This window comes from Branchiostoma belcheri, unplaced genomic scaffold, assembly GCF_001625305.1.
Source record: "Branchiostoma belcheri isolate BF01 breed outbred unplaced genomic scaffold, Haploidv18h27 scaffold2, whole genome shotgun sequence".
Classification (NCBI taxonomy): Eukaryota; Metazoa; Chordata; class Leptocardii; order Amphioxiformes; family Branchiostomatidae; genus Branchiostoma; species Branchiostoma belcheri.
In genome coordinates this window covers 2,798,161-2,815,008 of record NW_017803490.1, presented here as the reverse complement: position 1 = coordinate 2,815,008, position 16,848 = coordinate 2,798,161, and the positions used below count along the sequence as shown (strand labels likewise).

General features: G+C 41.2%; 1 protein-coding gene and 1 non-coding gene across 3 annotated transcripts; one reads left to right on the top strand and one right to left on the bottom strand.

Moving 5' to 3' along the window:
* Positions 1–9: 9 nt before the first annotated feature.
* On the bottom strand, positions 10–82 carry Trnav-uac. The gene has a single exon. It is a non-coding gene; the product is annotated as a tRNA-Val (tRNA).
* A 173-nt stretch (positions 83–255) lies between these two features.
* On the top strand, positions 256–7,046 carry LOC109468962 (40S ribosomal protein S27). 2 transcript variants are annotated; one of them, XM_019767338.1, is made up of 4 exons: positions 256–365; positions 4,994–5,102; positions 6,296–6,406; positions 6,747–7,046. In XM_019767338.1, the coding sequence occupies exons 1-4, from the start codon at positions 360–362 to the stop codon at positions 6,773–6,775; spliced, it is 255 nt and encodes an 84-aa protein (XP_019622897.1). In that variant the 5' UTR covers positions 256–359; the 3' UTR covers positions 6,776–7,046. The 2 variants fall into 2 exon arrangements, with proteins under 2 accessions (XP_019622897.1, XP_019622896.1); XM_019767337.1 differs by lacking the exon at positions 256–365 and adding an exon at positions 4,744–4,764.
* Positions 7,047–16,848: the final 9,802 nt, after the last annotated feature.

Genomic DNA, 16,848 nt, shown 5'->3' with positions numbered 1-16,848 from the left:
AATAATTGCTGGTCCCTACGAGGTTCGAACTCGTGACCTTCTGCGTGTAAAGCAGACGTGATAACCACTACACCAAGGAACCGTGCTTGCTACTTCCGGGAAAATATCTTATCTTATACACATTGTCAGTAACCTTCACCCAAGCAGGACATCACCTTTAATTTTCATTGAGTAAAATCATTCCACTTGTCCCTTGAAACTTTAAAAATCGTCAAAGAAGAGAGATTTTGGCAAAAATAAAAGAATTTCCTGGATTTTAGTCTTTCCAGAGTCCCTTGAAAACCATTTCGGGAAACCCCAGCTCAGCAATGTAGTCACGTGACTCGTTCTTTTCGGCCGACGTGAGAGAGTCAGCCACCATGCCTGTGAGTTTAGCTCCCAATTTTTGTCATAAAACTACTTAATAAGACAGTTTCTGGTATTTTTACACATTTAGGCTTGTAGATAAGAGTACCAGGATCGAAAATCTGAGGAAAATTGCTCAGAAAACGGCGAAATTATGGCGAATTGTAAAGTGCAACGCTGGCAGCAAGTTTGCACATGTTTCTTGCCTTGCATGGCAGCCATTTTTTTCCAGTTTCGTAAAAACTGTGACATTCTCTTGCAAATACCGCCCGATTTTGTACATCTGACTTCTATCTAGTGATCACTTATTTATATATTGTATAAAAATTAGCTGAAGACTTCTAATTTTAGCTGTCATGGCATGATTTTTTTGAGTAGACCAGCTAGGTGTCTGAGGTTTCGCTGTATCCAAAATGGCGGCTTGTTTACAAGTGTTACGCGCCGAAATGATGCATTTGAATGGTATATATAAAATGACATAGTTCAGTCACGGTGCACCAAAACAGGCCATGAAATGTATCCCCGTATTCCCAACAAGTCAGACCATCACACAGTGGAAAGTTGATCATATCAAAAAGGGTCTGAAGATGAGATTTGGGGCGTCAAAGTTGACCGTCAAATGCATCAATTTGGCGAGGTTTCCGTGTTGTTTCACGCTCTGCATGGGGGTTTGGAGAAGACCGATTGTCACATCCACTTCCGGGTCATCTCAGATGTGCACACAAATTACATTCATTGTAACACACATCGACCGCTAGTTATCACTAATAAAGGTAATACACAGGAATAAGTACAGCGTTACTGGAATGTTGCCTATTTTTGTCTGGAAAAAAAGTTGTCGCTCGGTGTTAGTCTGTAACAGTGTAACGCTAACGCAAACTTGTCTGAAAAAAAAGTTGTCGCTCGGTGTTAGTCTGTAACAGTGTAACGCTAACGCAAACTTGTCTGAAAAAAAGTTGTCGCTCGGTGTTAGTCTGTAACAGTGTAACGCTAACGCAAACTTGTCTGAAAAAAAGTTGTCGCTCGGTGTTAGTCTGTAACAGTGTAACGCAAACTCGCGGCTTTACCGGGACGTGCTGACTACTTGTTCAGGGTCATGTATCATTCCAGTGACACGTTAAAAATCTGCCGTCTTTACTTGTACAGTCTTGTCAAGCAAATGTTTACATGTATGTAGACTTTCTGGCATTGTTCCATCTAAAAATATGTAGTCCAAAGTTGCAATTGTCCTGAGCGAAAACGAACTATCCTTTACACACGTACGTTTAGAAATTAATAACCAAACATGTAGGTTTATCGTCTTAGCTATATGTTATACAAATAAATGACGAGTAAAGACGGCAGATTTTTCACGTGTCACTGGAATGATATATAGCCCTGAACAAGAGAATTTCCACCTGTGTCGTAGAAATGACATACTAGTAGCCTGGACATGGCAGATATGTCACCTGACTCATTGGAATGATATAGCCCTCAACAGCAGAATATCCACCTGTGTCATTGAAATGACATAGCCTTAATATGGCACATATGTCACCTGAGTCATTGGAATGATATAGCCCTGAACAGTAGAATTATTTACCTGTGTCATTGAAATGAGATAGCTTTAAGACGGCTGATATTTCCCGGCCCGTGTCATCGGAATGACATAGCCTTATTTCGGCAGAAGTTTCATCTGTGTCATTGGAAAGACACAGCCTTCAGTTGTCAGATGTTTCACAGTGTCATTGGAATCACAAAGCCTTAAGTCAACTTTCACCTGTGTCATTGGAATGACACAGCCTTTTTATCGGTAGAAGATTCATCCGTATCATTGGAATGACACGGCCTTAAGTCGACAGATGTTTCACCTGTGTCATTGGAATCACATAGCCTTCAGTCGACAGATGTTTCACCTTTTTTTTCGGCGGACGTTTCACCCGTATCATTGGAATGATACAGCCCTCAGTCAACAGATGTTTCACCTGTGTTATTGGAATCACATAGCCTTCAGTCGACAGATGTTTCACCTTTTTTTTCGGCAGACGTTTCTCCCGTATCATTGGAATGATACAGCCCTCAGTCAACAGATGTTTCACCTGTGTTATTGGAATCACATAGCCTTCAGTCGACAGATGTTTCACCTTTTTTTCGGCAGACGTTTCACCCGTATCATTGGAATGATACAGCCCTCAGTCAACAGATGTTTCACCTGTGTCATTGGAATCACATAGCCTTCAGTCGACAGATGTTTCACCTTTTTTCGGCAGATGTCGACATAAGTTTCACCTGTGTCATTTGAATGACACATCATTTTTCGTCAGAAGTTTCCCCTGTGCCATGGAAATAACACGATCTTTTTTCGGCAGAGGTTTCACCTGTGTTATCGGAATGACACAGCCTTAAGTCGACAGAAGTTTTATCTGTGTCGTTTGAATGTCGTAGTGATCCTTATCTGTCAATATTATATACATTATAGCTCATGTTGCGCAGGCTATTTCCAAAGGTATGTGCGTAACCTGCATGGTTATGCAGGTTACGCACATATACACTATATAGGTCGAACTTATAGACTATATAGGTCGAACTCCTCCCGTTAGTGTTAGACTTACGGTTGGGGGTTAGGGTTAGTTTAGTTTTAGTGGCCAAGGAGGTTACATGAATGAACTCTATTACACTAACAATTGTACATGGTACAATGTTGGCAGCGTGAACAATACAATACAAACAAGTCTATGTATACTAAGAGACTACTTAACTACAGGAATATGAACGTAAACGGCGTATGACATGATGTGCGTTAGGCGTTGGTATCTGTTATAATACTTTCTCTCTATTATGCACTACATATCAGTACATATATATTGGCCTTAAAGTACGTAGATATAGAGTCGGGGCATGACATAAGTAGATTGAAAATGTCTATGTTTGTCTTTGGGAGAGGTTTACCAGCTTTACTTGTGATCAATTTCATTAATTTTTGTCTATCTAAAGTATATGCAGGACAGGTCATTATGAAATGCAATTCGTTTTCAACGCCTTTATGACACGAGGGACACAGTCTCTAATTCGGGCTGGTGTGTTACAGTGGCGACCTTTTCCATTGTAAAGAGTGGACACTAATCCTAAGTTTTGTTATGCTGTTTCTGAATGATTTGTTTTAAATTGATAAAAGATAGTTCAAACAGAATTGGGTTTTAATTTTGCAGTAGGTATCGAGTTTGGTAAGACTTTTAATTTCTTGTCTCCAGCAAGAGAGAAACGTGTTTTGTAGACGATCTTTTAAGATATGTCCAAACTGGTTGGTATTAACGGAAGGATTTAACCATATATTTTGAAATCCGTGCCTACAAATCATGTCCTGAACATGGACAGCCCAGTCTTGTTGTAGTTCAACGAAACAGGTTATATAAGCTTTCATAACGATCCTGTCGTTCGGTAAACTACTTCGGTAGGCGAAGCCAATATTTTATTAACTTAATGTGTTTGTGAATCGAGGTATAATGGAAATACCCCAAGTTCACCCCTGACGGTGGCGTTAACGGAGCTTCTGGGCACGCCAAGTGTTATTTCACAATTTAAAAGTACGAACTCCAGATCGGGGATTTCATCCTGGATATTGTTGGTTGTTTGATTGTTATGTTCATGCAAGGACGTTACACACAACGTCCTTGGTCCATGTCTTTTGATATGCGTGATTGATATAAGATATTTAGTTTGTCACTGTATTTTTTAATCGTACCACCCCATGACTCAGGTATATAGGAAACTCCCAAGTAGTATCAGAGTCATGTATTTGACAGGATCATGTATTTGGTTTCACCCCGGTACACGTACGCGATACGTAAGGTTAGAGGTGTGACCCGGAAACAAATGGGAAACCGGGCGCCACGAAACCCCCATGCGGTTGGTATAATTGGCCAAAAAACATGGCGGAAACCTCGGAAAATCTGAGAAAGGCCTAACTTTGACGTTCTGAACGTTGTTTCTTGTTTAAGGCACAGTCAATTCGTGAACGCCTGGCGGTGGTCTGACTTGTTGGGAATACGGGGATACATTTCATGGCCTGTTTTGGTGCACCGTGACTGAACTATGTCATTTTATATATACCATTCAAATGCATCATTTCGGCGCGTAACACAAGCATGAGAGGAAAATCATAGAAATATGACCAAAGTTCAGAAAAAAAAGTTAGTAATTCTGTAAACTCATATAAATCATTTTTAGAATTCTGCCATGTACAATTGCTATTTTGGTCGATACTGACTACTGAGTCATCTAGTGACATAATTTTACCTATTTTTTTTCTTGAAGTTGCATCACAGTATGCAATACCAATGGTTTAAAACTGAAAAGGGAAATTTTGCAATCACAGTTGTTAAATTTGGACTACAGACACATTTTCTTGTTGGTACAGCCAGATCGATCACAGCCATGCCTGTAACTGCATACATTTTTTCTTTTAGAATTAGATATATCCATCATATAGTTGAGAATAGAACTAACTAGATATCATTGAAGTTGTATATGATCAGATTATGTTTTAGTTCTCTCTTTGTATTCAGGGACCCAATGACTGTAAGATGGGTGCTGCCCTACACAATGTTGTGTGAAGGATATTAGGACTTGTATATACTGAATCCTAACTCATTTTCCTATGTTTTTCCAGTTGGCCAAGGACTTGCTGCATCCCTCCCCAGAGGAGGAGAAGAGGAAACACAAGAAGAAGAGGCTGGTTCAGAGCCCCAACAGTTACTTCATGGACGTCAAATGTCCCGGTGAGTACTGGTGTTTAAATACACCATCAGTGAAAGCCTTAAATAAGGCAAGACTAGACAGGCACATGGAAGGCCACCCAATAAAAAACTACTGGATACTAGAAAACTCACTGAAACCCACCATGACGGTTGGATGATGGGGAGTGGTCAAGACTGGACGTCAGTCCTACCCGACTGAAGATTCTACTATACTCTTTTATTTTTTATTATTTACTCTACTCTAAAAATGATCATAAGTAACAAGCAATGTTGATGGATGTACATGTACATAAACTTCCCTAACCGATACTGTAACAAGGTGGGACAACACTGTTATTATTCATTGGCTAAGGTATAATCTTCAACCAATCTCAGTTGTGGGTGCAGTTAGAAGTAGATCATTGTGTTCAGATAGCTTGAGATACTTAAGATACTTAAGGGCTCCCATGTCTAACTGTCTTTGACACTGGGCAGTCACTCAGAACGATCCAACAAGTCAATGGGCAGTCTCTCTACATTCTTCCAGTTCATATGTATATAGTTAGCAGGATATAGACTAAACCAAAGCGACGTTGGCACCCAGAACCTCCTGGCTCTGCTGTAGTGGCGTACGGGAGCTCAGCGCTCGTTCGCGGGCGCCGTGAGGCACGTTCCCCTTCCACGTCGTCGTAGATCAGGTCCGTCCCCGGCACCTCCGGGCGCTGGCGTGGACGGAACCTCGCATATCCGTGCTGCTTCCCAGAGTCAATCTGACACTGACTGGGGGGACTGACCATGCAAGGAACACTACCTCAATGAAGTTTATTGCATATCCATGCCCCAATGGGGTTAAACCATTACTACTAAATCATGTGCATTATGTTAGCTACAAATAGGGAAGGTTAGGTTTCATAAAAGTCAAAGATATAGTGAAATAGTTCAAATATTCAGAGTTTTTGTGAATTTGCTTAAATCATTATTGTTTTTCAACTGGTTCTGCCTATGTACTTTTCTACTGGCTCAGGCATACATACATGAGAAATAGTCAGGACTTTTGAGTTTGAGCTAATGTATTGTCAATATCCCTGATATAGCCTACCATGTGGAAATAACTATAAACACAAGTAGACACAGATACACAAAAAACAAAACTGTATTGACAAGTCTATTTATTTATTGGAACTGATGGTTTAAACCAGTTTCAGTGGTATAAATGTGTTGTACTTGTATTTCAGGTTGCTATAAGATCACCACAGTTTTCAGCCATGCTCAGACGGTAGTTCTGTGTGTGGGATGTTCAACAGTGCTGTGTCAGCCCACAGGGGGCAGGGCTAGGCTTACAGAAGGTGAGGCGGATTTAAAGCTACATTCTGTCACTTTACACAACACCCTCCAATAGTAAATACAATACAAGGAATTAAAGAAAATCTCATACTTGCATGAAGTATCTGAGTTGTTGTGCATTTATTTTATTCGTTGTTGTGATTTTAATTTGAATTGTTGTGAAATTAGAGACAGGATGTGTGATAACCTTTTCTGGGACCTTTGACATAACTTGTCAGTGTCCCTGATACGAAAAGCATATGGACTTAACTAAAAATCCCAAACAAAACCTTTGTGTATGAAGGTAGGAACACATTTTGCAGCAAAAGTCCTGACATTATTTTTCTCTTGCTTGTCTTGTAGGCTGCTCGTTCAGACGGAAGCAGCACTAGCGTTGACGGGAGGAGAGATAAAAGCCGGCCACCATCCTGTTGACTGCAGCAGACACTACAGCGAACACGAGAGGCAATGCCACGTCCTGGGCCCATTCCCCGCCTTCAAACATGCTCGAGAATGGATCCCCCAAGGACGTGTGCCTTAAACTTTTAGTCAAGTCGTATTCATCAACATATTGCCTGCAAAATCTACATTAAGTTGTTGATCTCCACTTAGTGTATTGCTTGTAAACACGTTGGTGGCAATTAAAATCCTATCTCAAGCATACATGTTATTTGCCTCACTTCGTTTTTTGGGTTGTCAGAATGAAGTCTCTACAACAAACATGCAACTATACATGTATACTCGGGGCAATGCTCAGATTGAATTTTATTCCCCTTTACTATAGTGATGGTACAAACGTACTATAAATATTTTGATCTAGGGGTTACAGATCACAGAATTTGCAAAAGAAAGGGAATAATAATTGGTTGGTAGGTCTGTTATCTGTCTAATTGGTACAATTTCTACTCTTTCCAGTCACTTTATGAAGCCTGATAGAGGCTAAGCAGCTTGTATTGTTTATTGATAAGCTATGCTAGAAATGATGTTGAATGTTATCCCCTATCACACACATTGTGCATTTTTGGGACAGCCTTAGCCAATGCCCAGAGTTGTGTCTCTGCTAGAGTAGCCTGTACTCAGCACTGGAGTGATGTTACTAGCAGTTATCAGGGTTAGCAGTGATCGGAAAGGCCAGTTGAAAAGATAGGCAGTCAGAAAGGAAGTAGTGCGTACTCATGAAACCTTGTCTGTATCGGAAATGGCGACTCGTCTTAAAGTCGTCTTCGTCTTAATATTTTAAAAAAGTCGATTATTCGTGAACAATGCCCTTAGCCATTGAAAAATAGAGTTCTTTTCAAAACAACCTCTACTTTTCCCAGGCCCACGTTTATTCGGGGTCGCATCCATACTGCACCACCAGTGCACCACCTATCCACGTTTTTGGGCCGTACACCAGTGCCATCTAGCGTTGGTTAGTGGAACCACACAGTAGCAGGACTAGAGAGCCCTGGCATATGTTGATACATTTGTGACAGGAACATACCTCGTCAAGCACCGTGTGTGGATTAGGGCTGCGGACCGGTACACTGTACCGGTCCAATACCGTAAAAATCGTTTCGGTACAGGTCCAAAATACCGGATCATGAAGTAACGAGTATATACCGAAATAGCTAGTTTACACCATGTATATGACTAAAGATAGGTAAATGCTACCACAAAGACGAAAAATTAGCACTGGAAAAGACGTTAACACCGTCGATTGATTTGAGATCCTCAGTCTCACTAGACATCGCGAGAGTGTGGCTGATCCAGGGTTGTGATTGGTCAACAAACTCAAATCAGGTCAGAGGCCTTTGTTGCTTTTGTGTTGTGTCTGTATTTTGCCGCGTAAGCCTCCGTGAAGAACACGTGTTAATTTGTCAAATTGTTGAGGTACAGGTACAGGTCCGGACCTGTACCTAAACCTCTGTACCGGTACCTGTACCTGTACCTGATGTTACGTTTAGGTACGCAGCCCTAGTGTGGATGGTGTTCAGCACCAAGGACAGGCATGCGCATGTTTACCAGTGTGTGTGTGTGGTGTTCAGCACCCAGGACAGACATGTTCACCTGTGTGTTGATGGTGTTCAGCGCCAAGAACAGGCATGTTCACCTGTGTGTGGAGAGTGTTCAGCACCAAGGACAGGCATGCTCACCTGTGTGTGGATGGCATTCAGCATTACGGACAGACATGTATACCTGTGTGTGGATGTGTGATAGTACAACAAATCAAAACTTTGGCTGTGCTTGCATCTGAATCACGTTGGTTGCCTGTCTGGATTATTGGTTTAAAGATACCAGTGCCTTGATGTTTATTCATTTGGAAGGCATGAGAGGCGGTAAAACCAATGAAATATCGCCTGAAGCGTGTGCGATCCGCAGTGACGTACATATGAAAACGACAGGACACGTGTTAGTAACATCACGTGTACTGTACACGTGCTCATTCTCTGCCTCCGTAAACCTTACCCACACATATACACCACGCAATGGATTAACACTTACGCACGTGTGTGTCACAAACATCTGCCCAACTACGCAATTTCCAGGCGACATATATGGATGAAAAATTGGTACCGGACGTTTTAATAATGTGTACAGTGTACTGCATGATCTGTATAGCCGGTATGTATAACCACACCAGCGTCTGTATCTGTAATTCTGTCCTTCTCTGTTTAAGGCATTGGGTGGGAAGTGTTAAATTTCATATTGAACATTATATATATCAGTGCAGTGGTTCAGTCATGTTTTGTATCTCGTGGCAAATTGGTCATTTTAGTCTCTGTGTACGGGGGTTTTGTTTTCGGTTTTCGTGTGTTAATTCCACATGCTAGGCAAATTAGCTCAAATTAGCTGACAGGAAATTAGCTCAAAGGTCCCCGAAAAAGGTTATTTCATCTCCTGTCTTCAATGTCCTGCGTGTCTTTTGCCTTATATGAGACCCAGTGGAAAATGCATAGGCAGAATCAGCGAGAAATTCACAATAATGAGCAAAACAAGAAATTCACAAAATGTTTCATCGGAGGTATGAGATCTTCGAATTCTTGTTTCTGTCCGAAATCGACCCAAGGCTTTATCTCACCTTTTAAACCACATCATAACATATTTAGAACCTTGGCATTTATCAGGTCCTATTTCTTGGGACAACTCAGCAGGAATTCCATTTATATAAAACCACACAATATATCTAGATCCTTGACATTTATCAGGTCCTATTTCTTGGACAACTAACGTTCAGCGGGAATTCCATCTAGGCAAAGCACACAATACTAGTGATATATCTAGATGCTTGGCATTTCAGGTCCTATTTCTTGGACAACTAACGTTCAGCGGGAATTCCATCTAGGTAAAACCACACAATACTAGTCACGGTGTAGTAGTATATCTAGATGCTTGACATTTATCAGGTCCTATTTCTTGGACAGTTAACGTTCAGCGGGAATTCCATCTAGATAAAACCACACAATACTAGTCACGGTGTAGTAGTATATCTAGATGCTTGGCATTTATCAGGTCCTATTTCTTGGACAGTTAACTTTCGGTGGGAATTCCATCTAGGTAAAACCACACAATACTAGTAATATATCTAGATGCTTGGCATTTATCAAGTCCTATTTCTTGGGCATCAATTACGTTCAGTGACATCGACAGTATAGTGCCGGTAACCTATAATGCTACATACAGACACTGCATCTACGATTGATCTAACTAGGTCTCCTCTTCCCGTGGGCTTTCTTTATCCGTTCAGTAGCCCGTGATTGCGCGCCATGTAAGCCGGCTTCCCAGGGGTAATTTACCGCTGCTACCTTCAAGGAAAGCCGCGCACTCTTCATGGCTTATGGTCTCAGACAGTGATGGCACTCCGGTTAAGCCAGGCAATCTAAAATTCACACCAGGACCTGCGGGTTCATCTAGTGGCGTATCTTTATCTACATTACATCTTAACTACAGTCGCATTTTCCTTTAAAATATTCAGCCATATGGCAAGGTAATAGATGATCTGCAAAAGTAAAAGAAATTTAAATATGAAGAAATTGTCACCTCCTGTTTGTCTAGTGTTGTATCTTCATCTAATACTACAGTCCTATCTTTATCTAAACTTTCAGCCATATAGCAACGTATAATAGATGATCTGCCAAATTAAAAAAAAAGAGTGATGAAGAACCTGTCACCTTCTGGTACAGATTTAGAATAAAGAAGTGTATTACATAAGAAACTTAAAAGTTCAAGAAACATATTTCATTTGCTCGTCTGTATAAATTTATGGAGGTTTTGTTTTCATGCCAAATTTCATGTTATTTGGCCCCAAAATGAAGGAGTTGAATCGATTTAAATAGCAGGAGGAGAAGAAGAAGAAACACGAGGAAAAACAATATGTCTTCACCACATAGTAGTGAAGCCATAATTATTGAAGTTTTGCACACGAAAATCCAGGATCAGAACGAGCTGGTTTTAGCATCCCCTGCTGCTATATCACGACTACGCACTGCGCGCAACTGTCAATGGAGATAAATGACATGGCGCTTGATTATCTGGAACAATTCCACAGATCATATATCTTACTTTACCGAGGGGAAAGGTTCAGTGAACCCCGCAATCAATGCAAGCGATTCCCGCTCTATAAAGTTTAAACAGGTGCCCATAACGGTCGTTAATGTCACGCGCCCGCCATTGGTCAATTGAATTGATGTGATTTAGGTCAACCCCTGGAGGGGTCTGTTCCAATTTAAAGCTGAGATTTGTACAGTATGGAACAGATAGAGAAAATCATCAAAGGAGAGATCTTGGTTTGCTTTAGGAAGGGTCGTTACAGGTAGCAAGCTCGTTAAAGCAACGAAACGTGCATGGGGATATGTTTTGTGGAGACTAGGAAAACCCTAGCCTCTACCAGGCTTTTTGAGACAGCTAGGAAGAGTAGAAATTAGCCAAATAGAGAGATAACATGCCGGGGAGTTGGTCCGCTAGACAGTAAATTTTTCCTCCCCTGTCCTTCTAATGCTGGAGCAGGAAAGCTTGACATACTTACCAAAACACTTGAATGCAGTTCATACTGTCAATATGGCATGGCTTTGTACAGGTACTAGGTAAACATATTGTTTTTGCTCAGTTTCCTCTTCTCTTCTTCTTCTCCAAACAGTAACCTCGAGCTCTGACGTGACTAAACCAGACTGTCTCTCGCCATAGCAACTGGTGTCGGGTTACATAATGTTGCAATTTTATAGCAGGAGGGATTTAGACTCCTGTCACCATATACTAGTATGTGAATCTGTTTGAGTAAGAATTAACAGAGCAGACCAGATGCATTTGCTTTTCTAGTTTCTACTCTTTTCAGCCGTATCCCACGAAGCCTGGTAGAGGCTATGAAAAACCCTGTCCCTGCGTAAACCCATTGTAAGCCTCAGGTGCAGCTGTGGGTGTGTGCGTACGTCACCATCCATTACCCGACATACAGAGTCAGTCATGACCGCGCAACGATGCAGAAAATTAAATCGCCCGGTCCTCCAGATTGCATCGCAGCCTGTCTGCCACCTGTGGCCTTTCCTGAGCTGTCCAACACAGGACTGATCCTCCACGTCTCTCACAGTCAGCAGTTCAACTAAGGAGAGCATAGCAATTATTGGTGTGATTGATGGTTGAAGCGGTTGTGTTTCATTACAGATAGATACATGTCCTCCTTATTTTGATTTATGTCGTTAATTTTTTCTTGATTGATGTTGTTTCTAAAGGTTAGCGTGCCACGCTTTAAGTTTTCAAGTAAAAATGAATTTTTTTTATCAATCATGTATGGGTTTTAATTGTGCATACTTCTGTGCGTAATTCATTATTACTCTTTATTTGTAACGTTCTTAAGTTAAATGAATGGTTTATTTATTGACTTTGTAGAGATTTTGTACATGCCTCTGTGTATGATTCGTACCCGTTCTTCATTTTCATGGTAACTGTTTATTTAAATAATGTGCCAACCAAATTTAAGAAAAGGCAATTGAAAAAGATAGATAAAGATTTTGCATTTTATGTCTTTCAAAATTTTGACGGAGGTGAGGTTGGGACTACGGGATGAGCTGCGTTTGAAGCAGACAATATTCAAAGGATTCAGCCCTGCGGACAAGATCAGACAGTTTGCCGCTGTTTCCACAGTTAGGCCATGTTGATTTGATTATATGGATGACATCCACGCGCGCATGAATTTTCGGCCGTTTTAAAAAAAAAAGTTTTCAACCATACTGTAAATCGTACAAAACAGTTGCAAAATGAGCAAAAATATACCGTAAGTTACAAAAAAACCATACCAATGTCGTAGAATGCCAAAATCAAACGAAAAAAGACGAAATTGTAAAGAAATGAACTTGAAGACTAGATTATTCGCCATACCATATTCCGTCCCATTTGTTCAACCCTCATGACCACGTAGATTTCATGAAAGCAACTTTTTTTTGTAAAACTTTTTTTTATTCGCACGCGCGCATCAATTTTGGGGTTCCCGGAGGATGTCATCCATATAATCAAATCAACATGGCCTTACGTGGATAACAACCAACCAAACCACTCGAGGGCTGTTGGAAAATCGTTCCACGGATTTTCACAAAGAGATGTAGGGATAGAGCTGCGCGAAATTGATAAGTGGAAGAAGAATGTTTCTCATAAACAGGAACCCGAGTGTGGGTGTATGAAACCGTCGCTGCGGCGGGGGCGTTAAGCAAAGCGGGTTAGCCTCCACCGGGCCTTTCTACGGGAATACGGATCGTAGCGTTCGGCACAAAAGGAGGGTAAAATTGGCCAGGCGAGACAGTCCGCGAAAGGCTGATGCTTTCCCTCAAACCCCAAGGCCGCCAAACTCCCCTGGCAAATATTCTCCCCATATACAACCAGCATAGTTAGTCTGATAGAGACAAATAATGAACTCATGGGGTCTCCGTTTGTTTGTAATCTAACACCGGAACAATCGGCAGTAGCGGAGGTAGCTTCAGGGTTTCTGTGATCGTCAGAAATGATACCAGATCTCAGGTTTTCCTGTTGTGAACGTTATTCAGCACCAAGGACGGGGACTATTACTCCATTTATACAGAACTGATTCAGCACAAGTGTCTTTCTCTCTCTCTCTCTAGTATTTTTCTCATTGGTTGCAGCATGGATAGTATGAGTGCGTTTTCAGCACTAAGGACAGAAGTTATTGTTAGTGTAGGTTATTACACTACATGCAGGACTGATCAATAGACGTTATTCAGTACAAGTGCCTCTCTATATTTCTCTTCTCGATACAATTGTGTTCGTGTGGACGTTATTCAGCACCAAGGACAGGGTATATTAGTCCATACTACATTCAGGACTCATCAATAGAAATCATTCAGCAAAAGTGTCTCTCTCTAGTGTTTTTCTCATCGGTTCCAGTATGGATAGCTAGTGTGAGTGTTATTTCAGCACCAAGGACAGAAGATATTGTCAGTGTAGGCTATTACACTACATACAGGACTAATCAATGGACGTTATTCAGTACAAGTGTCTCTCTCTCTAGTCTTTTTCTCCTCGGTTCCAGCATGGATAGTATGAGTGCTTTTTCAGCACCAAGGACAGAAGATATTGTCAGTGTAGGCTATTACACTACATACAGGACTAATCAATGAACGTTATTCAGTACATGTGCCTCCCTCTCTAGTTTTCCTATTTATACAATGGTGTTCGTGTGGTCGTTATTCAGCACCAAGGACAGGAAATGTTCTACACTGCATAGAAGACTGATCAATGTAGGTTATTCAGTGAAAAGTATCTCTATATCTTTTTTAAAACGTTTCTCCGGAACCAAGGACAGTATAATCTTTCACATTTCAGATGTAATTAAGTCTTGTAGGCTCTCTAGCACCAGCGCGCGTGTCTATTTTGCTCGCCCGTGGCCATACCATCGTTAATGTGAATCATATTCAGCACCAAGGACAGGGATCGTTGTTAGTGTAGGCTTTACAGCACCAAGGACAGGGATCGTTGTTAGTGTAGGCTTTGCAGCACCAAGGACAGGGATCGTTGTTAGTGTAGGCTTTGCAGCACCAAGGACAGGGATCGTTGTTAGTATAGGCCTCTACAGGACACATCAGTGTAGATGATACAGAACAAATGTCTCTCTTTCTGGTTCTTATACGGCGGCACCAAAGACAGGATCCATTGTCAATATAAGCGTTTGCACCACATCCAGGGCTAGTAAATGTAGGTTACTCCGTGCCTGTGTCTTTCTCTCTAATTTCCCCACTGGCACACCGGCATTACTGGGAATGTTTAACAGCTACAAGGACAGAAGCTGTCGTCAATTCAGACTATTAACTACCTCCGTTGTTCTCTCAATGAAGAAGAAGAAGAAGGTCTCCCGTGCTCTTGCCCGAGCGTAGGGTGGTGCCCATCTCCATTTCGTAGCCCTTGGGCGACACACAGTTGTGCAATGCACTACAGCAGGGGGCTAGTCCGCTGGTAGTGCTGTGTGTTTGACCTTCCCACACTCTTTCTCATATGTGCTGAGTGCTAAGCAGAGAAAGAAGTGTGTACCATTTGGTATAACCCGGCCGGGGTTTGAACTCACGACCTCCCGGTTACAAAACGAGCACTCTACCAATTGAGCTATTGCACCGGCATTCTCTCAATGTCAGTACAGAATTTTTACCCTACATACAGGACCTTATCAATGGGGTTATCCGGCACCTGCACAAGCTAGTGTCAGTACAGTATGTAGAGCGCAATCCCCTCCCAACATGTGAATACAGATTTAACAACCATCAAAGATAATCTAGGGTAAAGTGACTATCAAATCTTCCCGCTATTTATAAAATTCACTCAAGTAGCCTGGGCTTATGTAAGAGTATAGCTGTGTGTTATGTAACTTTTTGAGATATGTGTGGAAAAAAACATCTACCGTGGCAAAACTAATAATAAGCCAACGCATGTGGTATATGAGACAAGACAACGGAACACGTAGGTGTCTTCATGCATCACCATATCATAGACGTATGGACTAAGGCCACAGCAAATAATTTTTATGGATGACATCAGCGCGCGCATTAATTTTCGCCTGATTTTGGAAAAAAAAAACACAAGAAATTTTGTTGCCCTCTGACAGTGGTCAACATGCCAAAAATGGGCATAATCGCATGCCTTGCCATGCCGGAACGTAAATGGCAGATAGATATGAAGGGGGAAGACAAAACAAAGCACTGAGTTCCCACTGAATCAAAACCACTTGTACAAATGTTTAAAAAATTTATTTTTCAAAGTTGTTTCAGTGACAAATGGATGTAGCAATAGTTGGCAGTAAAGTTAGCACAATGTAGGTATCATTTCTTGTTTAACAAGGTTTATGATGTCAAAATTTGCAAATGTAGAAATCTTGTTTTTTTGGCCCACCTTGTTTTTTTTCACCCTATCGCATTAGATTTGGTGTCTGTGGAGGATGTCAACCATAAAATTTCCTTGCTGTGGCCTAATTATGCTGTCCATGACACATGCATATGTATAGCACATTACAGCAGGCACTTGAGATGCCGCGGTTGTTTAAACTCTAGTCAGGGATTTGCGCTGGTTTCTCCAGGCTTAGCCTAATGCAATCTGAATGGGTTTACTGATGTCAAGAGTGACCCGCCTTCTTATGTTATCAACACAGGGATATTTCACTCTTCTAAAGGCAAAACACACATGCAACTAGTAGCAATATTAGCCAGAAAACACACACAATGATAACATATTTTGCAAATTTACAATGTGTATACGACGCAGTACTGAATACGAACATACCATCTTCTTATGGTATCAGCACAGGGATATTTTACCTTTCTAAAGGCAAAACACACCTATAACTAATCTAGAAATATTAGCCAGAAAACACACACAATGATTACATATTTTGTAAATTTACGATGTGTATACGATGCAGTACTGAACACGAACATACCACCCTATTATGTCATCAACACAGGGATATTTTACCTTTCTAAAGGCAAAACACACCTATAACCAATCTAGTAACATTAGCCAGAAAACACACACAATAATCACATATTTGTAAATTTACGATGAGTATACGTGCAATACTGAATACCAACATATCACCTTCTTATGTCATCAACGCTTTTTAAAGGCAAAACACACATGCAACAAATCTAGAGCAATATTAGCCAGAACACACACACAATAATTACAAATTTTCGATGTGCATACGACGCAGTACTGAATACCAACGTCGAAGTGCCATTATAATTACGGATGAGCTCTGATTAGTTAGAAGGCACGCTTAAGAGCTGCTCGATTTATGATCATAATATTTAAGGTCACAACACACACGCCCAGGTAAAGTAGGGAATACCAAGTCTTTCATTATCATGCACTCTACGTGGATAATAGGTCTGAACAGTGAGTTCTTCTAGTGAGGCGTTTCACTGGTATTCCAACGGGTTAGGCATTTCGCACGGCCGGAGGGGGAGGAACCGTTGAACAGTGAGGCAAATATCGTCTG

Coding starts and splice junctions, on each gene's coding strand:
- LOC109468962 (XM_019767338.1), top strand. Junction 5,103..6,295: donor CATGGACGTCAAATGTCCCG/GTGAGTACTGGT, acceptor CTTGTATTTCAG/GTTGCTATAAGATCACCACA. Junction 6,407..6,746: donor CAGGGCTAGGCTTACAGAAG/GTGAGGCGGATT, acceptor CTTGTCTTGTAG/GCTGCTCGTTCAGACGGAAG.